The sequence below is a fragment of the Corylus avellana genome, chromosome ca8 (genome assembly GCF_901000735.1).
Source record: "Corylus avellana chromosome ca8, CavTom2PMs-1.0".
NCBI classification, from domain to species: domain Eukaryota; kingdom Viridiplantae; phylum Streptophyta; class Magnoliopsida; order Fagales; family Betulaceae; genus Corylus; species Corylus avellana.
In genome coordinates, this window is record NC_081548.1 from 22,541,700 (window position 1) to 22,566,390 (window position 24,691).

General features: G+C 35.0%; 2 protein-coding genes across 2 annotated transcripts; one reads left to right on the top strand and one right to left on the bottom strand.

Moving 5' to 3' along the window:
• Positions 1 to 2,997: 2,997 nt before the first annotated feature.
• LOC132190286 (uncharacterized) lies at positions 2,998 to 4,094 on the bottom strand. The gene has a single exon (XM_059605228.1). The coding sequence runs from the start codon at positions 4,041 to 4,043 to the stop codon at positions 3,396 to 3,398; it is 648 nt and encodes a 215-aa protein (XP_059461211.1). The 5' UTR covers positions 4,044 to 4,094; the 3' UTR covers positions 2,998 to 3,395.
• A 12,043-nt stretch (positions 4,095 to 16,137) lies between these two features.
• On the top strand, positions 16,138 to 23,234 carry LOC132189864 (ABC transporter G family member 25). Its single transcript, XM_059604681.1, has 3 exons — positions 16,138 to 16,299; positions 16,392 to 17,238; positions 22,090 to 23,234. Exons 1-3 carry the CDS (start codon positions 16,162 to 16,164, stop codon positions 23,127 to 23,129), a joined length of 2,025 nt encoding a protein of 674 aa, XP_059460664.1. The 5' UTR covers positions 16,138 to 16,161; the 3' UTR covers positions 23,130 to 23,234.
• Positions 23,235 to 24,691: the final 1,457 nt, after the last annotated feature.

Sequence of the window (24,691 nt, forward strand, 5' to 3'; positions counted from 1 at the left end):
ATTTTTGATCCGAGATGAAGCATTAGTAATAATTGAGTTAGTAACTAATATATTACTTATTAGAGTTGATTAAAGGGCTCATCACGTCAAGAAAGTATGATCGATAATGGTGAAATAAAAGTTTTAACTTTTACCATTACTCATGTTTTATATATATATATATATATATATAGAAAAGATGATGTCCCATTCATCTAGTCTTGATGGGGTTTTGCCTATTTTTATCTATATAGATGAAATTGAATAATAAGTTACACTTAATTAATTACTCTTAATTACCTCTCTCTCTCTCTCTCTCTTTAACCTAGACTCAAATTGCTAAGTCTCCAAAATTTTATAAGTTAACATCATAACTTCGACTGTGATTTTCTCAGAATTTTTTGCTTTGCAATGTAAAGAACTGTATGCTTGTGATTCCTATTCTATTAATGAGACCGGAATGATTTCCTTTTTTAAAAAAAAAAAAAAACCCTTTTGTTTGGTCCCCTCCATTAGGATTTTGAATTTTCTGTTAAATCCAATGGATTTTTTTTTTTAAAAAAAAATGATAACAATACCCCTGCACCACACACACACACACAACACACATATATATATATATATAAAGATGTGAGAGTAGACCCATGGCTAGGGAATTTTTTTTTTTAAAAAAATAAAAATCTAAAGGCATAATAACTGTATTTTCACATAAATGATTAGGGTATAATGAGCATGTTATCTATTTTCCGTCGGATTTAATTATTTTGTTAAAGAATAATATTATAAATTACATTTTTATGTCTTCCAAACCAAACTTTAGATAATCCTTGTTAAAAAAATAATAATAATAAATAAAATTCTAAAGATTGGTTTGGACTACCATATCAACAATATGGAATAATCATAGGATAAAAATATTGTTTCTAGGTATTTCTTTTTGTTAAACTACATATTATCTCAAAGAATAATGCGGGCTAATCCAATGATTCCAATGGCTATTATATATATATATATATATATATATACACACTACACAAACATCCTACTAATATCCCATAACGTTGAAGTGACAAGGTATATATAATAGCCATCGGAATCATTGGATTAGCCCGTGTAAAAAAATAGATATATCTAAGGGCTATTAAACCTTATCACATCAACTTTATAAGATATTTGTAGAGTGTTTGTATGGCATGTAGCATTATTTTATATCAAAAACTTACGCTAATAAAAAATGACAAACTTAATCTCTAAATTAATACTTTAATTAACTCAACACTCCCCCACACAACAAGGAAACTATTTTAATTAGAACAAAACATAAACGATAAATGCAAGGGTTGAACTATACTAGTAGCTCGTAAAATGTACAGCTAGCCATAGGCAGCAAATTAATAATTTATAAGATTTCTGTCCGATTTCTTCCACCCTACACAATAGCGACACCCCCCTTAGCTTTTGCACTTAGGCCAACCATGATGGACCACTTTTGACTTGATATTTTTAATTCACTTTAAATTATGGGTTATGATACCAAAGAGAAGAGATGCCACTCAAGCTGATAATATTGTAGATAAATAAGGAAAACTTAAATAAAAAATAAAAAAAATAAAAAAGGAAAAATAAAAAAGGCAGCTTGGCCAAGCATTGAATTGTCTATATATATGTGGACCTCTTGCTCATGATACCACTCCCACTACGTACCATAAAATTGACAATAACAAAACGCCCACGATAGCTTTCATCATATGGCAACACATAAACAAAACAAATGAAAATGAAAAGAGAAGAGAAGAGCAACCCTTTCACAAAGAAAGAGACATTTATGGGGATATAATATTGATGAAAAATAATAAGCATGCACCGACCGTCCAAGGAGACGAAGAAATTTCGCAACATGAATTTAAGGCCGCGACCAACCGTAGTACCACTAGTACGTACTAATTATAATTGGTGGCAACCATACATACATCGTATGGACACAATATTGTTTAATTCCATTACATATGACGATAGTCGGACGCTTTCTACCACTCAAATTGTGGACATCCTTTTTCTCTACAAACTCTTTTTAAGTTAAAATTAAAATTCTATTATGATCATATATATATATATATATATATAGTTATTGGGTAGAAATATATAAGGTACCAGCACCGTCCCTTCCTCAAAAAGCAAGTCACAATTCTCGCATTTAAGGCCTATTCCTGAGTACAAACTGCCCCAAATCAAAAAGAAATGCCCTACCACTAGTAGTGGTGGTTTAGTATTCTCAAAACAATCTACATGTAGTTAAGCACAGAGTACTAGGGAATGAGTTCGAAACTCAAAATGAGAATTACTTACTCCTTAGTCCTAATTAGTATGTGTTAGCTAGCCATCTTGAATCACATTGATATCCTGATGGAATTATGTCAAGCTCTAACCTAATTGGTTGTAAGGAAATGTCTGCGGTTGTTTACTGTCTACATCCCTCCTAAGCAATTCTTAGCGGGTATGTACTACCATAGTCTCACACCCAGGTAGAATAGTCATAGTTGGTCGTCTTCTTGTACGCCTTTTCAATTAAAAAAGTAATAAAAGAAAAGAAGAGTGCCCTAACGACAAAAGGGTACTATTAAATCATCGTTTATCCTATAAGTAATTTCATTAAAATTAAAATAGTAACTTTAATTATTTAATTAATTAATATTCTAACATTATTCTTCACATGTACATGTAGTTTCAACTTCCTCTTAGTAAGTAAGATCCGAAACTAAAATGAAAAGTAAACTATAAGAGGATTTGATCAAACTCAAAATTACTATGATGTTATACTATATTAAACTACTGCTTATTTCAAAAATTAAAATGTCAACCCTTAGAAGAAGATTATTGTTCAATAAGTAAAACAAGTGGCCGGGAGAGCAAATGGTAGCTCAACAACCTTTAACCCCAGTCCAATACACACGGATGAAGTGTGTCAATTGTCATCGATCATTGGATAAAATAAGTATGAAAATTAATATCATACAAAAGAAATCGATGGAACATTTAAAATGGAATATAAAAGTGAGATTAATACTGGAGCTGTGTGGTCCTATAGCTTCCTCCCACATGGGTTCGAGTAAATTTCACTCTGGCCTGTCATCCAATGTATACCATCACATGAAATACAGCAAACATCATGCATATTATATATGAGATTTGGTAAATCGATGATACATAATACAAAAAATAACATAAAAACAATGCATGAGATTGAGATATACAATAACTTATGGATTTCAGGGACATGCTTGTCCTCACGTACACCATTTGAGGAAGAAAAAAAAAAAACATGAAAAAAAAAAAGAAAAAGAAAAAAACAGAGTAATTTTTATAACAAGAACACAAACCCGGCAGAAGATGTTTGGAAATTAGATGAGTATTGTTCATCAGCGGGAACGGTGATCGTGATGAATCAGATCATAAGAGCCTCTGTTTGACTTTGGGAGATAGATTATTGACTCAGAGATTGCGCAAGTTCGCTTGCAAGAAGCATAAAGACTAACAAAACCAAAGCGATCGCTTAAACTCCTAGACACCTTTCCGCTGGTCCAAATGCTATTGTTTGATGAGTCTTGAATATCGTCGTCCTTGGAGCACTCAACCAATGCGGCAAAGAACGGATCCCTTTGAAAACCACTCTGCCGAGGGTTGATCTTCTTCCGATCCCCCATGTTTTCCGGGTTGGATTTCTTCGAGGGTGGTGGAGCTGCGGCGGCCGTCAGCGGCGGTAATGGAAGGAGCTTTGATGAGGAGTATTCCTTCTTCTTGGGTGCTTGTATTAATTTCTTGGGGATTCCCGGTAATTGCTCCCAAGAAAACGGGACGCCGGAATATCTGAGGGGAGTGGCAGGGCTGAGCGGGGAATCGTCCGGAAAATAGGAAGACCCGAGTGAAGAAGAGCATGGCGAAAGTGATGACGAGGAGGAAAACGATGGCGTCCGGCGAGACGACAAGTATTTTGTTGCCGGAACTCTCGTGTCGCATTCTTTAGAGACAACCTGCGGGCGGCTACTAAGAGTTGCCGAGGAATCCATTACTGTCTAGCTAGGAAGGGAGAGCTAGGAGACTTTTGTTTTCTTATGCTACCATTTTTTTTTTTTTTTTTTTTTTTCTTCTTGATCTTCTTTGCCTCTATAAATAGAGAGGTGTCACTCGTGCTAATACAATAGTTTTTGGGACATTGGAAGTAAAAAAAAAATATATATATATATATATATATATATAATTAACAAACAAAACGACCCCACGTCATTGATGATAAAGGGTAGGAAGAGACAAGGGTGGAGTACTGGGGACAAAATGGGAAATGGGCACGTGTTTTATTAGGGTACGATTGTAATTTTGGTTATTTTTTTTGAAGGGGGTACGATTGTAATTGTAATTGTAATAGAGTAGTTGGGGCCAATTAACATGGACATGGAGCATTGCATGGTGGCCGGGTACGGGAGAGCCAAAATCGGGTCATATTTAATCAGATATTTATTGATTGAAAGAGATGAGTCGGATCAGAGACCCATGGTTTTCCCCTAGGGACCCAGATAGGGAAATTAGAGCAGAAACCATGGTGATGGAAAAATCACACTGAATTGTAACGTAGGTCTTACAAATTCTTTCAAGCATGTATGTCTTTTGAAGTACGGGTTAGATTGATATAAATGCGGTGAACTCGGTGGGGACGGATTGGAGCAAAACAGGGCTTATGGTGGATGATATCAAACTTGAGTAGGAAAGTCTATCTCAATGGAGGATGATGTCCGTTCACAGGGGAGGAAATCGTGTTGCTCATGCTCTGTCTGTTTCTTAGATAAGTGCTGGCTCAATGAGTCACTTGAATGTATTCAAGACTTTGTTTTGATGGAGATCAATGCTCTATCTTTTGATACGTAATGAGAATGAGCATATTTGACTCCCAACAAAAAAAGTACGGGTTAGATGTGAATTTTTGTTCATATGGATGTGTCAGGTTCCCTTCCCTTTATGGTCGGTTGGAACCGAAGAAGTACTACATCATGGGCTGCATGGCAACTAAGTTGTAGAGTTCGTTTGGCCTACGATTTTGTTTTTGAAAAAGCGTAAAACCAAATGGACCCATAAACTATAATGTAAAAAGATTTTGAATCTTACATTTTACCTCTACATCTATACGTGTGAATATAAAATATCAAGTTGCATGTTGAAAATATGTTACATATTACAAGTGTGAATAGTTAATATATTAGCGTAAGACCCATATTCAAGTGCATTATTTGACCCGGAAAGAAATACTAATTATCAAGAATGTAAATATCTTGGGTATTAATTAGTTGTTTTCACTAAACAAGATTGTACTTCCAGCTATATATTTGCATATTAATTTATTGTTTTCCTGAATAAAAAAAAACAAAAAAAAAACTATACTATAGCAACTTATAAGTCGGTGCAACAAATGAAGATGATAAAAAATGTAGTCTTGTAGACACTTCGTACGGATGAGAGCAGCATGCATTCAATGTCAGAGCAAGAAGGGGAAAAATAATATATTCTGTGTATCTTTTTCTATCTTCCAGGAAAGCAGTAGATCGGATAAACATATGTTTTTCTAGCACAAAAATATTTCTGCAGTGTTCCAAGTTTCTGTTTCATTGATGGTTAATTCATTCTTCATTCTTCATTCTACTATAAATATGTTGCTGCTATAGAATTCCTGCAACCCCACACACACACACAAAATCCTACCTGTGTATCGCCAACAAGACATCTGCTATAACAATGTTGCTGTTAGAAGAGTGTTACACATTCAAAATTTTCTTTTCAAAAGTTAGTTCTCAAATGATGTGTCACTATCTAATAAGATTTATTATTTTGGGAAATGTGTCACCAACTCATGTGATAATAATACATCACTTGAGAACCAACTTTTGAAAAGAAAATTTGAGATATATAACATTTCTCGTTGCCGTTGATATCCAAAAATTTTGGCCAACAAAAGTTGTTGCTGATAACCGGTTATCAGCGAAGACATTTTAGTCATTGCTGATAATGTGGTTGCTAAAGACATGAATGAAAAACACAAAAAGAGTATTCATTGTTGATCTATTGTTGTAGCTAATGTAAGATCAGTTCCCCCATGGTTATCCCATGAATATGTTCCGTTGAGATCTTCTAAGCGTGTGAATATCCAAAGCCGAGATATTTTTGAATTCGAACTTCGACTATACAATTTATCTTAAATTTCAATTAAAATAGTTCACGTGTTTTCTACTCCCACATGTTGGTTTTGCTTGCTAAACATTTGCCTTGTTCAGGAATAATTTCATGTACGACTGATTTAAGTAGATAGTGCAACTAAGAGATCAATGAGTGCAGCTTAATTAAGAGTGAAGACCAATTAATTATCGATCTACTTTCATGACCGTACGGAAAGTTCACTTGATCGAGTGCAGCTTAGACCAACTGTCTCCTTTCATCACAATATATACAGGAATTCATGATTTTCTCTTCTCTTGCTGACATTTGTATGATGTAAAAATTCTGTCATTTGGATTCTAAACAAGTTAATCAATCAAGCTAGTGACAATACATTAATAAAGACACAGCTAGAGTTAAGGCAAGAACCACGTTAATGGTCCCAAAATCAACTTTTTATCCTCCAAAAAGTTTTTTTGTTTTTTTATTTTGTCTCTCCCAAACTTAAAATTCTAGCTAGTTTGGCCCCTGATAGACCAATTTCCTCTTACCTGGAGGACCCCTTTTATGGTTAGAAAAGCTTTCCGGTTCTGATGTTATAATATTACTAATTTCTTTGGGTTGTGAGGCTGGAGGTTGTGGTTGGTAAGATTCCATTATTTTTTAGGTTATTATATATATATATATAACTGCACTAGGTTGAAATCAAGCTTTTCAATATTAATAATTATTATCAAGTATTCAAAAAAAAGTATTGTTAATTATTAAATATTACATATCTAATCCTTCTGTATTTAGTGTGCTATCAACTTCTTAAATAAATAGCTAGTGGGGATTAAGTTTTTCCCCGCATTGTATTGGATAGATTACTTCGAATTCATTCTATAAAAGTGTTATGTATTTTTTTGGACATGTGATAAATATATACATTTTTTTTTATAAATAAAATTACATTAAAAAGTATGTGTCTCCAGCAATTTTATAGACAAGGTTTGGAAGAAAAGTCTATACATTAACATAACTAATGTACTTCAATTAAGCATGTCTTTTCCCATAATCCTTGATTAGGTTAAGTAGGTGGGTTGAGTCAGAGAGTCAAAACCACTTGACCAATAATTCCTCAATTCCTTATACTACTACATGCGGGTTTGGTGAAGCCATATATATATGATGAAGGTTTTAGCATTAATATATGGCTTCAAACGCGTCAATTAAACATGTGATTAATGGACAGTAACATGGACTTACAGCACCTACTGACACCCAAGAAATGTAAATTACCTTTGTTATAATTGTTTAAGAAAGACTCAAAATTGCATATAGATTCAGATTAATTTGATAGTTTTTATTAATGGAAAAATTATTATCCTTTTTCTTCCTTTCTCCTTTTTTCTTTCTATTTATTTATTTCTTTTTAATGTAAGTCATTTAGCAAGTCCAACTGCGCGCCTCATGAAACATCAGCTTTAAAGTTTGGCTTCCCTTGAATGCAGATAATTTCTTATAATCACGTCTACTGGAGGCGAAAGCCCATATATTGCTCGACCCGTATGGAGGAAGCACTTTACATGGTGCCCTAGAGATATAGTTGTGGCAAAGCTATTATAATTTTATTTTTATTTTAAAATATATATATATATATATATAGTTGAAAATGAAGGTGGTCAATTAAGTTTATTAATATATATATTAATAAACTTAATTGACCACCTTCATTTTCAACTCATTAAAAAGTCCTCTTCCAAACTTTCCTCTTTTGAGTCCGCATTGAAATACGGGAGGACGCTTATGAGCTGGCAGAGAATAGAGATAGCGGTGCCGGCCACCATACTTCTCCGTCATTCTAAAATGAAAATCATCTTAATCTCATGGCGCAACTACTACTAGGTAGGTTGAATAAGAAATGTCACTAAATATCTTGCATTTTGAGTGTCCTAAGTAAATAATAAAATGTCGGTACTAACTCGTGTCCCAAACACTTTAATTAAATGGTAAAGTTCACTTAACTCCTTAAACTACTATCTCAATGATAATTTACCACCCAAAATATCAATTACAGCAATTTACTCCACAAACTACCAAAACAATGACAATGTACCCCTTAATGCTAGCAAAATGATGAAATTACCCTTATAAATTTTTTAATAAGACAAAAATACCTTTAAAATTTTGAAAAAAAAAATTAATATTTTTATTTTTATTTTAGTAAGGGTAATTTTATTATTTTTTTCAAAATTTGGAGTATCTTGTCATTGTTTTGGTAGTTTTGGGGGTAAATTGTCGCAACTGATAATTTGGAGGTAGATTGTCATTGGGGTGGTAGGTTTTAGGGGGTTAAATGGACTTTACCCTTAATTAAATAATGTTAATGATAATTTCTTGTTAACAAATTGATTAATTTGTGTGTTGCACGTGTAGTTTTACCTATCGAGTATTCCATATATACAAATCCTTGATAGATTAATTGGTGAAGCCCAGGGGTCGAACTCAACACTTCTACTCTGATACCAATTTTATTCGTCCCTGTTCACGGATGCTAAATTTAATATTGATTCCTTATTATGTGAGATTGAGCTTCATAAGCGATTATAATAAACTTCAAATTGACTAATTATTTTAAAGTGCTATCACAAAACGTCAGAAATATTTAAATGTTTGTTTTTAAATACAGTGTATTATAACATGTTGGACATCATTTTAATTAATTTAAAAACTATAAGTTTATGGGCTAGGCAATGAGTCAATGACATATTATGATATTATCTGCGTGTCTACATAAACTCCACAATCAAAGGTAACATAAAAATAAATAAAATAAAATAAATATTAATGCAAGAATTTCCTTCTAATATGAGGCTAATAGAGTGCAAAGTGTAATCTTTAATACTTTTCACATCTTACACAACTAATAATGGTGCACGTGGAGCTTTTTTATTTATTTTATTTTTATATATAGTAATTGATCTATGTTAATGCCTTATAGGTAGTTTAATAATTCAATTAAATAGTAATTTATTTTCGTAAACCTGCCAACAACTAGTTTTTGTTTTAATATTATTTTTCACATTTTACACAACTAATAATGGTGCAAGTGTTTCACACGTGGAGCTATATTTATAGTAATTGATCTATATTAATATTTTATACGTAGTGTAATCATTCAATTAAATAATAATTTAGTTTAGCCAACAACTAGCTAGCTTTTAATTTCTCCTCTAAATGTATGGGAAAACTTACTTTTTATAACATTATATTAATTAATCAAAATTTCACTTTGTTTGAGTGATTTAAGTCACTTGATCATGTTGGTCCTTATATTAAACTATTATTATTATTATTTTTTCGTGTAGTACCTTATTATTACTAATTACTGATCACTAGCTAAAATAAATGGGTTTTTTTTTTTTTCGGCTGTGATTGAATATGTCATAGTGCTAAAAAATAAAAGTATATATTTATCTATTTAATTTTCAACATCATCTTCAATTTGAATCCATCTTTTTCAAATGTGAACTCACATTTATTAATCAACCTCAAGGTATATTCTAGGAAGTAGGAAGATTGTGTTTATTTTGTTTCATTAGACACTTACCATAAACCCCTGTCTATTTTTGGAGATAGTTATTCAATATATTTTTTTTGTTTTACAAATATTTAAGGCCTTAAACATACCATATTAATATTAAGTACCCTTATTTCAAACAATTAATTTGATAGAATGAGATTTTAAATCATGTGACGCTTTATGTAGCCTAAGGTTAATTTATGAAAATTAAATATTCACCTAAGTAATTAGTGATTTATCCATTTCAAAACAAGTGTAAATTAATTAATGCATCCTAACCCTTATTTTGCAGCAGAGATATTATTTATAACATTTTGTTATTAAACTGGTCCAAGTAACCTAATCTTGTTGGTTCTTGTCATAAATTATTATAATTTTTAAATTAAGTTGCTAGAGTGACCCCATCCTCTTTTTAAATTATAATCAGACACTTATTTAAAGAATATTTGATGCTTTCGAAGTAATTAATGATATTTTGATCGATTAATTTTTATATTTTGACAAGTTCATCTTGACATATAATATCGATTGATAAAGATATATATTTAAGTCATTGTAATGTCTCTATTTCGTTGTGAAAAGCCAGAAAATTAATTCTTTTTTTTAAAAAAAATGAAAATGATTAATCTTTTTTTTTTTTTTAAAGTTGTTTTCTAGAAATTAATGCCAAGTTTTAATTTTCTTTATTTACATAATTTATTGCTCATTTAATTAGCATGAAAATGACTTGAAAATATATAGAAGAAGAATTCTCAACCATGAAAATTGTTTTCATTTTTAGAGATGATTAATTCCCTGTATCATTATTCCGAGACCAAACACGCCATAAGCACGTTTTCCTTAAGGTAATTAGCGTTGACGTGTATGATTGCACTAGCTTGTAATTCATTTCAATCCTCATAATTAGCTGAAAGCCATTTGATTACGGTATTCTCAATAGCAAATCAATTTCATAGGTACTACATTTTCTGTCATTTTTCGGTTTGGTATTGTTTAATTAACTATTATTTTGTGTCATAATTGGCCTTATATTCCCTCAAATTTTAAAACTTGCATGGTAGAATGAACAAATCTTGGCATAAAATGGTAAACAAAAATTAGATTTTAATATTTTCATTTGATATTATGTATTCATATTTATTCTTCAATTTAATAGACTAAATTGAAGAAGAAAAAAATCCATCCTGTCTGGTGAAATTTTTTTAATCTTTGGCATAGAAGTTCTAGGTCTGAGAGTCGGTCAGTAACGTCAGTTTCGGTAGAAAAATTGTGTTTTCGCATTTCGCATCGACTATGTCAGTAAAGTCGAAAATTTCACCGATTTATTGCGCCAACTTTTTGTTCCGTCACCAAATGGCGGTCGGTAATGTCGGTTTCGATAATATCGGTTGGTAATGGCAGTTGGTAAGTGAAAAAATGAAAAATTGGTCGGCAAAGTCGTTCGGTGTCGGTCGGTGAAGTCGGTTCGGTTAGAAAAATCTCTTCCACCTACCGCACCGAAAAATTCGGAATAGAAAAAATCATACCACCTCCTATCCATCATTTAGGCTAAAACAGTCAGCTACGATCAAAATTTGGTCGAAAATCGGTCAATTGGTGACGAATCGGTGAATTTGGTCAGCCCCCATAGATATGGTAAGGTCAAAACCCAAGATCCAATGTCTCAAACCCCAAAACATAATCCGGTTCAAATCTTAATTATTTGGGTATTAAAAACCCACAAGTACTTTAAAATGACCCAAATAACCCTATGTAATCCTGAATTTTCCGTCAAGATCCCTTGGTATATCACTCACTGATTGGGGTAGTCCAGGGACACGATAAAAAACAAAGGTCAGGTGGCGAGTGCAGGCACGTGGACAGATACACGTGCCCGTGATCGAGCCCTTGTTTTTTGCTCGCATGTGAGGTTGGGCCCCACTGCCTTACGTGTCATGAATCTTGTCTAATACGTCTCGATCTACACATTACTTCTTGGTCGATTTACTGACCCAACGAATCTATCCATGTAATAGAACATCACATGGAGACTTATGCTTTCACTGTTTTATTTATTTTAAATAAAAAAAAAACTTAAAAGTATTAATAGCGGATTCATGAAATGACCATATTATGTGGATGGCGCGATGGGAAAGTCACCAAAATTGGAGTAAGGGTAACATCTAAGGAGTCACGTGCGAGGTATAACCCAATGGGGTTTAATTTGGTGGAAGATTGAATTGGCTTGGAGGGTCCTTTTGCTTTGCAATGTTCTTTGTGCCCGTGACTTGTATTCTTTGTTGTGCTCGTGATTTATGTACTGTCCATAATCTGATTATACAGTATAACAGTACCATGTCCCATACTTTTATTTGCCCCTTGCTAGAGCTGCAAAGTGCTTTTGGTTGGGGCGTGAAGGAATTTAGACAATACATGTGAGAGAGATATTTCTCTCTACTTGTCCAAATAAGTAATAAGACAACTCAAATTTCATTTGAACAAATGATTCTCATATGGACTCTCTCGCAATGTACCGTCAAATTGCTAATCGTTTGATCACCAAATGGTTGAAGAATGCTAGCCTAAAACACAACCAATAAAAAGAAAGTGTAAAAGTTACATGCCTGGCCCAACAAACCCAATTGTGTTAAATGGGGTTTCGCCGTTAGCCCAGTTTATTATAATGTACAATTAGCGTTGGTTAAAAGCTCTGTATTAATCTCTATTATAAGATTGATAACGTCCCATTTGGGCTTGTACCTAGGAGTCTATTTACATAAAGCCCATATGTCAGCCCAAGGTCCACGTAAGATTTTTTGCACCACACTGAGCCCATAAGTCATTCAAAGGTCCATGCAATTGCAAGCTATTTCTAAGGCATCCATGGCCAGAGCCTCTATTGTAAGTTTGTAACCTCATCATTTCCCTATTCCTAATAACCTTTAGCCAACCCTCACCAAGTTAATCCGAAGGAAGACCAACTCCTAGTTTGGTGGTAGGGGTATTAAACGAGCAAGCTGCTCACGAGCGAGCTCGGGATTGGCTTGTATAAGCTCTGTTCGTACTCGACTCGATTATTAAATGAGGCGTTTTGTGAACACAAATACTGGCTCGAATATTAAACAAAGTAAGTTTGGCTCGACTCGGTTAAGCTCAAATTGGTAGTTGTTCATATAGCTGCTCATATTAATATTAAAAATTGATGATTTTTTTTTTTTCCTAATAGCATCATTTTATTATAAAATGATGCATATCCTCTCTCTTCGAAACCAAGTATCTTGTTGTCTTGACTCAGGTTCCATACTTAGCTAGCTAGGCTAAGCAAATGCTTATATGCAAGTTAGCTTCTTGAGCCGTTTAATGGTATTTGAAGTTTAAATTTATAATAAAAAATTAATTAATTAAATATAAGAGCTAGCTTGGCTCGTCTCGACTTATTATGAGCTCAAACTCGATTTTTTTGGCTTGTTCTTAAACTCGGCTCGAGCTCAACTAAAATTTAAACGAGCCGAGCCCAAACAAGATAAGCTTGCTCAAACTCGGCTCGTTTACACCTGCATTTGGTGGAGTGTTTTTTGTGGTTTAACTTTCTTCAAGCTATATATTTTGGTTTCTAATAGTGCAGAAATCATGTCAGGGCCCTTTGGTAACTAAATGGCACTTTCATTTTTCACCAATTTTGTGAGCTGAGCTTAAGTCCTGGGTTGGAGAATTTCCTCCTAATAATTTTGTTATGCGTCTATATGTATGTAAAAAGTTTTAATTAACGTGTGAGAAATACATAATATTTTTAATAGACTTAATTAAAAAAAAAAAAAAACACATGTATTTTCTCCTATCCTCAAGAGTCAAAACACATGGGTTAGATAAAATTATAATGGGACCTATACTTATTTGGGTCAGATAAAGATAAATGAATAACCAATCCTTATTTGTTGCAAATTTCTTCACGGGATCTATACTTATCTACTAAAACAGATGAAAGACAATTTACTCTGTTCTCATCACAAAAGTTGCATATCATGATGTTAACAATACCTAAGCTTTTTGAAAATAAATAAATAAATAAAGAAGAAGAAGAAGAAAGTCTCCCCTCGTGATTGATTATTTCCAGATGGTGAGATCTCAAACAATCCACGAGAAAGAAAACCAAATCCTCTTGAACAGTGAGGAGATCATGAAGATATAGACTTGCAAAAGGTTGATGGAAGGCAGGACTAGAATAGAAGATGCCAGAGGATCGAACTTTTCCTTTTTTCTTCTGCTGCTTCTTTAATTTCCTGTTTTCTTTTATCCTTCATATATATTCTTAATCACTGAATTTCACACGTACAACACAACACAAAGCAAGGGTTTATTCCGATACCATGTTGCATGCATCAGTAAATAATAATAATAATGCTTTTGCAGGACACCACAACTATTAACAAGCTGAAAATGTAGTGAAAATGGCTCTCATGAGTGGCCCACTTCGAAAGTTGTAGTGGATTACGTGGTGCAATGGCGAGCTGACATGAGTTCACCTCCATACCTCCGAACTCCCACTAACACCGCCCAGCACTTTCCAGCCACGCGCCCGCATGAGCGACTGCCGCAAACTTCTTCCGAATAATGCCGATAAAGAAAGCAAAACTGGCAAACCGAAGTGGGAGGAGATTCGATGGAGGTCTAAATTGGGGAAAATGAGTGGGCAGCACGTGCCACTGGCTATTTTCATTGACACGCGTCTCGGGCTAGCTTGACCGCCACAGTAGGTAGGACCCACGCCCACTTAAACAGAGAAACGCTAGATTAAGGGGCCACACACTATCTTTGTGTACGACAGCCCAATCAGGGAAGCCAAAACAGTAAAAAGGTCACATTGCTGACTATTAGAGTTGTAGTCGAGCTCAAATTCTTCGAATTGCACAATTCTACGTCACAGCCTGTGAGAAGTGCTTGTCCTGCTAGCGGAGCTCCGGGATGGACATAGAAATGTAGAGCGCTACGTGTCACTTCTGGAGTTAAAGCAGGAAAGGGAAAATCACACTGCGCTTTTTCTTATAGGCCCTTGCTGACCATCATCTACAATTCTAAATCCAAGTTATTAAGGGCATGTTTGGGTCTCATTAGAGAGTTTAATTTAAAAGTAGGTTTAATTCTAAAAAATTTTGTTTAAATAAAAATATTCGTTTGTTAAAAAAAATTGAAAGCATTTTGAAGGGTTCAAAAAACTAAAAAATAACTAAAACATACTTTTAGCATAAGTTTAAAAATGAAATTTTTGCTAAAAAACTCTTTTTGGCTTAAAAAATTATATTTTTCACACGTAATCCCAAACAAGTTCTAACCCGCTCCGACAACTTAAAGAGAGAATCGCAAAATTCATCTGTCATTGTTTTTGCTATAAAAGAAGTTCAAATATTTGATAATTAACTTTATGTTTGAATGAGATGTACGTGCCAAATATTCCAGCCATGGTTTTATGAGATACTTTAGAAATGAGCATATCTCTTTTTTCCGATCTAGTTACTCCACCACCGCGAACTCTCTGCCAGAATTTCTTTGTTATTTTGGCATCGATCCTAATACCTGGCCTCAACAGTTGGGAACAGGAAAACTCTAGATTGATTCTGGTCAGCAATGAAGAAAGCCAGGAGTGTCAAACTTGTATAGAATAGTTTGGAGGACCCATTGAGAATTTGTATTTTAATTGTTCCATCTAAACGTCATACAGCTAGCATGAATTCTAAAATAGCATATCACTCACTTGAATTTGTATAGACTCATAGTAAAAATGGTCGAAATTAAAGACTATTTTTGTAATAAACGTTGATTTAAAATATTTTTTTGCTATAGATATATATAGTAATATTCTGATATGATTTGTTGGGGAATCTAACGCTGTATTTAAAGATACTGAATGTTAGGCATGTACTGCAGTAATTGCTCCACACTTTTTCCCACTCTCATCCCAAAGTCATCTCCCCCATCCCGATTAAAGCAGTTCGATCTGCGTCTCTCTCTCTCTCTCTTCTCTCTTACTTTGTCCTTTGAAATGAGCTTTATGAGTTATGAAACAGTAATGGCTCTCGGCCTCTGCCCTCTTTCTTTCCTCTCAGTCAAAAACTTTTTCTCGCTCTTACTCGAGAAAGAGAGAGAGTCAGAAAAAAAAAAAAAAAAAAAGATATTAGAAGCACTTTCTATGAACCAACCTTTACAAGTTGCCAAATGGCACACGGAGCTGCCACGTTGCATCTCCTCTGTTGGCGCTTCACTTTGACGTGGCATGCACTGGGGCCTTTTACCTAAATAAATAGGGTTCGTGTTCGAGCATCCCGCTCTCTCTTCATCACTCTCTCCAATTCCACCCCTCATTTCCCAATATCTCTCTCTCTCTCTCTCTCGTTTTTTTTTTTTTTTTTTTTTTGGTTCTTTTAGAAACTAAGAAAAAGAAAAATATAATGCCGAGGTTTGGTGGTGCAGAAAGTAGTACTCCCAATGGAGAGTCATCGGACGGCCGAGGTTTTCCGAAAGATCACCCTCGAGATACGCGTGACTTGCCATCTTTATTGTCTTCTTGCTATCCTATTACTCTCAAGGTCTGTCTTTTTCTAGCGCTTTCATGACAAGCAGTAGTTTAGAGACATATCTATTATTGATCTTCTTTTTTAATTACCATTTTTTCATGCAGTTCGTGGACGTGTGCTACCGGGTGAAGATTGAGAACAAGCAGAAGCGCGGCGGCAGCAGCCTCAGCCGCATATTTTGTCAGAGGCCCACAAAATCCGATCAAAGATCAACGGCCACGATTGAAGAGCGAACAATCATGAGCGGGATAACAGGAATGGTTTCCCCAGGCGAAATCCTAGCCATCCTGGGCCCCTCCGGGAGCGGAAAATCCACGCTCCTCAATGCGCTTGCTGGGAGACTCCACGGAAACGGCTTGACCGGAAAAATCGTCGCCAACGATCGTAAGTTGAGCAAAACGGTTCTGAGACGCACGGGGTTCGTGACGCAGGACGATATTCTCTACCCCCACCTCACCGTCCGCGAAACCCTAGTTTTCTGCTCCCTCCTCCGCCTGCCGCAGACGCTATCGAAAAAGGAGAAAATATCGGTGGCCGAGTCGGTGATCTCGGAGCTGGGTTTGGTGAAATGCGAGAACACAATAATAGGGAACAGCTTCATACGTGGGATATCTGGCGGGGAGCGAAAGAGAGTGAGCATAGCGAACGAGATGCTGATTAACCCTAGTTTGCTCGTGCTGGACGAGCCCACGTCAGGGTTGGACTCCACCGGGGCCCACCGGCTGGTTGCCACGTTGGCTTCCCTAGCTCAGAAGGGAAAGACGATAGTGACGTCCATGCACCAACCGTCTAGCCGAGTTTACCAGATGTTCCACTCGGTGTTGGTTCTGTCAGAGGGGAGGAGCTTGTACTTTGGGAAAGGGAACGAGGCTGTCGGCTACTTTGAGTCGGTTGGCTTCTCGCCGTCTTTCTCCATGAACCCTGCGGACTTCCTGCTTGATCTCGCTAACGGTACGTAACCCTTTTGTTTTATTTCATTTTTATTTTTTATTTATTTTTAACTTTTTACGTATTGAATTTAAATTTAAATAATAAATTTTACTACCTCGTTAACAAATTTGGATGTATGCACTTTGGAGGTGTGCCAAGAAAATACCAGTTTAATTTATGACAATGATTTAAAGCGGAAAAGGAAAAAAGATGGCCACTCTTTTGGTCGAGAAAATGTCTTCCTTTTACCAACTTTTTCTGCTTCCTTTGCTTCTTCCTTGTAGAGCCTTTTCTAACATCATGGGTAGCACACACAAACACACACTGTGATCACTACTTCTCCATACTTCTGCTGTCCCTGTCCCTGTCCCTTTGAACAGAATCTGATAATAACCCGAACGAATCAGATAATATCCGGTTAATTAGTTATAATTGAGATGTATTTTTGTCTTTTTTTTCACTTTTTATCTTAATTCCTATTCCTTGGTTTAGGCTGGGGCCATTAATATTTCTGACCAGCTTGGTCCCTATGAGGCATTGATTATCCTCTGCCATGCCACAGCATTAGCTGTAGGGGCTGGATAATGTTTTAGAGTGTCTTGCAGAGCGTGTGAAAGCGCCATTTTTTTAATCCTCTAAAATAATTAATAATAATCCTTACCTTTTTATTTTTCATTTAAAATAAATAAATAAAAATTACATTCTCTATATCCATGCCAAATCGAGTGGTGTTTGGGTGGCAAATGACGATGGTTTCCCTGCAGCTGGTGGTGGCGGTGGTGGGGGGTTTAATAATAAAATAATGGTTGTATTTTATTATTATTATTCTCTCAATGGAAAGGCAAAGGCTTCTTTGAGGAGACGATGGCGGATAGAATCAATTAGACACGTACTGGATTCTGATTTAATTCCATATTATTGAGAGTTCTTTTTGGTAGGAAAAATAATTTTCTGATGCACTCCCACCACGTGTCCTATTTTCTCGACTTTGACGGTCTCTTCCCCTTCACAACTTTTTTTCCTCTTTTAGCCAACTCGATTTGACTCCTTATGCTCCAATCCTTTTTCCTCTTTTCAGCTTTTGTAAGGGATTAATACCACTAGATTCGTTTAGCATAAGTGTTATTCTCATTAATAAAACTTTTCTCTAAATTGGGTATCAAAAAACATCTATATATTTTGAATACATATTAATTAATGGATAAACTAAATTAGTAAAAATTCTTTCAAATTAATTTACACATGTCCAAAATATATGTGATTATTGTGGAAATTTCCAATTTTGCGCATGCACGAGGCTGAATCTTCTGTGGACTAGAATTAAAGAGATGGGTAGTGTTAAAATTTTTATATATATATTCTCTTTTCTTCCTTCATCGATCGTGAGTTCAAACTAGTTCGAACCATGGGATATGAGTCAAAGTGTGATGAATTTTTTATGAGATAGCTAGAGTGTCTTTGTCTTTGATCCACTTTATTAAATGGACTAAATGCTTGGAATACTCTAGTTTTTATTATAATTTTTTTTTTCCCTTTTTACAAATTCTATCTTTATAGTATAAAAATTAAGTAAGATTCATAATATATATATATATATATATATATATATATATATAAGTACAAGAAAATTTGAAAAATAATAAAAATTGTTTAATGATTGACTTATAAATAACTTATAAGAAAATAAAAGATCTAATATATGGAATCATTGTAACCTTAACTAGACGCACTCTTATTAAATAAGTAGCCTTATGGAAGGTTTGAGTTTTGGATTTATTTTTGTTTTGGAAATGGTGGAGGGAAGTCTTGGGAATCAAGGCTTTTAGTGCCTCTAGTGTTTTTATCCCAATAGAGATATTTATCATTTGTGGGAGGAATATGGGCCCCAGCATACCCTAATTGAGTAGCAAGAATTATTAGGATATTATTTTAGAGGCAGTGGACCCTACATTCATGTTCTTTTCCTTTCCCAGAATATAAACACGGCTGTACGTATGGGCTTTGGACCGTCCAAATAAGGTTTTACTTTAATTATGATACAAGATACCCTACGGAATCAATTGATTGGTAATTGGGTGGTTTAATTATGGCTGCCACGTCATTTTAACCCTTGGAAAGCATAGTGCAAACAATATACTTACGGCTGCCACGTCACTATTGGTTGAATTATGGCTGCCACGTCATGAAAGCTTAGATGTTGTACCATGTGTGTGCATTTTGTTGCTCTTAATAGATTATTCACTTTAGATGGTATTTTTTTTTTTTTTTTTTGGAGGTTAAAAAATTTGTTTTGATGTGTTTTGAGTGATTTATTAATATATTTATTTTGAAAAAGATAAAATAAAAACATAAACACAAACAAATATTACATGATCGAAATGAAGGGGGAACATGTGAAATGACTCGAAATGAACTTGTGGGACAAGTTTTATCGAGTATTTCAAATGAAATGATTTGATCCATTAGCCCCAACAACAACCTACGAGGTCTGTCGATAAACAAATGGGGTCACATCATTTGTTAGGTGATAAACCACCGGCTAGCTAGCTGGCTAGGAACCGATCAATCGGACAGTAGTATAAAATTGCATGAAAACTAGGTGTACACCTAGTTTTGGACACAATTGTCGACTCAATACATTTGAAGTTGGTGACATTTTTGAATGTCTTGGTGGGTATGTCACTAAGCAGAGTCTAGGAATTAAATAATGCCAACACGACTGTACAAGTGCTCATTGACAATAGGTGCATTGAATAATGCATATATACACACAAACTTTGGGGCTTTGTCTCTTAGCCTTCCCTTTAATCTATTCTTGGACACAATGATTATTAGTTAAGGACATTTGGGAGGTGGAGCATCGCATCAGCGTCCCTCGATAATTGGTGTTACAACCCATGGCTCCACGAACTTAAATACTTAATAAGTAATTAGATATTTAGATTACTAGCAATTCAAATAATATGTGTAAAAGAAAAGTCTTTATAAGGCTCACTTATCCATGCAAGAGAAAAGTTGTCTCGAGATCTGCTTAAGCGGATAAATCTCATAAGAGTTAGTTCTATCATAAGAAATTCGTGTCTCAATCTCAATAAGTCGGGACACTGGGCTTTTTTTGTCATTTGGGAAGGAAGATCTTTAATACATTTAAAAGTCATTAGCAGTATCTATAATCTCTACGGCTCTTAACGACGTACAACACCCCATTTATGGTTACGATTAAATGAGGATTTAAAATATCTTTTAGTAGGGAATCACTGATCAATTGTCACATCCAAGTAGTAATTTATGGTTAGGATTAAATGAGGATTTAAAATATCTATTAGTAGGGAATCACTGATCAATTGTCACATCGAAGCTATTACTTTTGGTCATGCCAAAGGCCTACATTAGAAAACATTTTGAGCTACACAAAACATACTAGTGGATGAAGGGTATCGTCTTAATTTGTCTCATTGATGACCAGCTAATTGACCATTATGGTGGATGCATATGAGGATTGCACTAATGAAACCCTAGATCTCTTTCCAATTCCTTTGTTCTTATTGGCTTTGACCACTGATTTTTTTGGCATTTCTTATATCACTCATGAGGTCAGTGTGACAACTCTATGAAAGTTAAGTGCCCAACACTCTAAATGTCTTTGTAAAAAAGTGGAACAAAAAAAATAGTGATGATCATGTTGTGGGTATAGAGTAAAGATTTTCTTCTTGCAATGACTAAGATTGCTCTCATTTTCAAAGGCTATATAGGTTATAGACTTGGCTTCATTCTCTTGAAACTTTTTCGAAGTCTTAGATTACTGCATGATATGGTACGAAGAGCAATTAATTAACACGTGTGTTGGATGGCTTTGAATTTTAACTCTGCACATTCTTCTTACCAAACATGGAATACCAAAGAGTTTGAAATTGATGAAAAAGAAAAGTTTTGTACAATAAAGATGGAAGTGGTCGCCCTACCAGCACCACCAATTTTTGAGTGGAATCCCACCTTACCACTTTTACTGGTCCACCTTTATTTGTAGCTTTGGTGTGTGCTGCTACTTATTTGCTTGTACATGTCATTAGGCCCTACACCATTACATTAAACTAATCAAATAATAATGTCTTTATTTATCGTGCATCTTTTCTTCCCCCGCTCCCTCGTTATATATAAGATAAAGTGTATTTTAGAAACGTGTCAATTTAATAGACTTAATTAAAAGAAATTCTAAAAACTTAGCTTGTAAAAAGATCAAACCTTTTGTTGAAAGGTCGTAGTGGGGTGATATCTAGTTTAGATATTGTATGGATATGATGATCTTTGATGTGAGGGGTCTTCTATGGTCTCATGTCTCCATTTTATTCTTATCTAACTTTAATTCTAACAGCCTGGTTCACTCGAAAAAGGCAATCAAAAGAGAAAGCAACACACATGACTCAAGAGAGTAATCTATTAATTAATTATTCTTTGATTTTTTTAAGTGCCATTTTAATATTGTATATGAGTTGTTATGCTTTACTTTTAACTCATAAACATTTAACTCTAATTTGAATGTGTCATTTAATTATTTTCTATTTTAACAGTACTCTCTTTCATGTGTGATATATTCAAATTATTGACACATGCATGTAATATTTAATTATACTAATAAGTGAATTATATATAGAGACTAGTTTAAACTTAATAAGGTCCATGCTATATATATATATATGTTATCCCAAAAATGTAACTTGATTGGAAAATTAAAATTTAATCATTCAATTAATGAATTTAATATTTCATGTCTTTAATTCATATGTGCAAGCCATTTATTTGAATTTTATCATAGGAAAGTCATCTGGGTAATAGATATTAATTAATTAAGGCCATTAATCTTCATTTGTGCAGGTGTTTGCCAGCTTGATAGTGGAAGTGAAAGAGATAAGCCAAACATCAAGAACACCCTCTTTTCATCGTACAACACCTTGTTGGCTCCGAAGGTAAAAGCTGCCTGCTTGGACAACACTGCAACCATTCCAACAAAAGGGACGAATATTGTTATTGGAAGCAGCCATTCTTCAAAAGAACAAAGATACTGCAGCAATATAATATCCTTCTCCGCATGGTTCAACCAGTTCAGGATACTCCTCCAAAGAAGCCTCAAGGAGCGAAAACACGAATCCTTTAACACTCTTCGGGTCTTCCAGGTAATCACAGCCGCAATATTAGCCGGTTTGATGTGGTGGCACTCCAATTTCCTAGACATCCAAGACCGTCTAGGCCTCCTCTTCTTCATCTCCATCTTCTGGGGAGTCTTCCCGTCGTTCAACTCCGTCTTCGCCTTCCCTCAAGAGCGTGCCATCTTCATGAAGGAGCGTGCTTCTGGAATGTACACACTTTCTTCATACTTCATGGCTCGGATCGTCGGAGATCTGCCGATGGAACTCATTCTCCCAACCATCTTTCTCGCTGTCACTTACTGGATGGCCGGACTAAAACCCACGTTAGACGCTTTTCTTTTGACTCTGTTGCTCCTGCTCGGCTACGTGCTCGTCTCTCAGGGCCTTGGCCTCTTCTTAGGCGCGGCTATCATGGACGCCAAGCAGGCCTCGACGGTGGTAACGATTACAATGCTGGCGTTTGTGTTGACCGGAGGGTTTTACGTGCACAAGGTGCCCTCTTGCATGGCTTGGATCAAGTATATTTCCACCACCTTTTACAGTTACCGGCTTCTCATCAACGTGCAATATGGAGAAGGGGAGAAACTCTCGTCCTTGTTGGGCTGCTCCGGCCAGCATGGACGTGATAGATCTTCGGCGAGCTGTAAGTTTATTGAAGAAGACATTGGGAGGCAAATCAGCCCTCTGGTGAGCGTTGGCGTGCTGCTGTTGATGTTTGTGGGATATAGGTTGTTGGCTTACATTGCGTTGAGGCGCATCAAAGCTTGATTTCTGTAGTTGGTCATAATTGTAATTCTTGGAATAACTGAAGGACACAGGAGGATGGATGCACAAGCTAATATCCAATCCTGTCCACGCTGCTATAGCTTAATATGTGAGGGGCCCTTATTTCTTTCTTTCTTTTTTTAAAAATTCGATCACTAGGGCATAGCCCCAGTACAAATTCAATTGACGCCAATTGTATTGTAGCAGTTAATGATCAGTTTGCTTAATTAAATGTAAAGAATAATGAGCTAAACCAAGAAGCTCAATCGACTGGAGACTACACCTTATAAAGTGAAAGTCTCTAATTTGAATATTCATTCTCCTCATCTAAAAAAAAATTTCAAAAAAAAAAATTCAAAAATTAGAAGTAAAGGGTATTTCTTTAATGAGCCAAATAACGGTGTAAGGGTAGGGGCTCATATGTTAAATAAGTCCGGCCCACTAAGAACTGCCCAATACCCAAAACGACTTGGTATTAGCAAAATCGATACAATCAAATGATCACTTACGGTGTAACAAAGGGCCCATTTTTAACGACGTTGATGATACATTATCCACTATTGGGCTGACAAAAATGATGGATCCATATAAATTTCAACTAATAGGAGTTTTATTTCATGAAAAAAAATGCTCACAACGAATTGAAAGAGCAAATGCCATTGTACTGGAGTAACCCCAGTATTTCATTCTCTAGGAAAATATTGGGAGAATGCTCAATAGCATTTCTCGACCAGGCATACATTTGGCCCAACTTATGTCAGGAATGCAAATTTGGGAGCCAATGATTATGATTGGGATGATAAAGCTCAAACCCAAAGTCTTAACCATATCATGAAGGCTAACAAGACTAAAGTAAAGCATAACATAGATAATAAAACTCCGACCAGGAGAAAACAAATAACTCAATTAGCCGTGTCAGCATAACGAATGTTAGAATTGTAGCGTCAAAGATAACTGCTTCATGATTGCAACCCTACTCTACGTTGTGATTATAAATATACTATATTTTCTATCATCTAGTTATATGTAATAATATAGTTACATATTATATATTTATACCATAGATAAATGTTTAAAAGTTGTTTTAAAATTCGAACTTAAACTTTGATCAGATTATACATTAAAGAATTTAATGGCCTAGCTCGAGCACAAGTTGAGCCTAGCTCGACTTGAATAGCATTTTCAACGAACTCAAGCTTGAGCTTAAACTCACCCAAGATTTAAACGAGCTGAACTTGGACACACATTTCATAACTCAGCTCAAATAAACATATTCGTAAACAAACTAGTTTTAAAATCCTAAAGCTCGACTCAGCGCGGCTCAGTTACAACCCTGCCTAGTTAGCTAAGAATTCAACATGACACCTAGCTAAGACCATACTCCATCCATAAACCGTAAACGCTTCCATGAGGAGGGAAATACGATCATTTCAAGTACAAATACAATACACACAAGTATTGGCATACAAAAATGATAATTTTAAAAGATATGTTATAGTGCAATAAAAAGATAATTTATTGTTCATAAAAGTTTTAGGTAGCAAGAAGTCACAGTTTCCATTGGG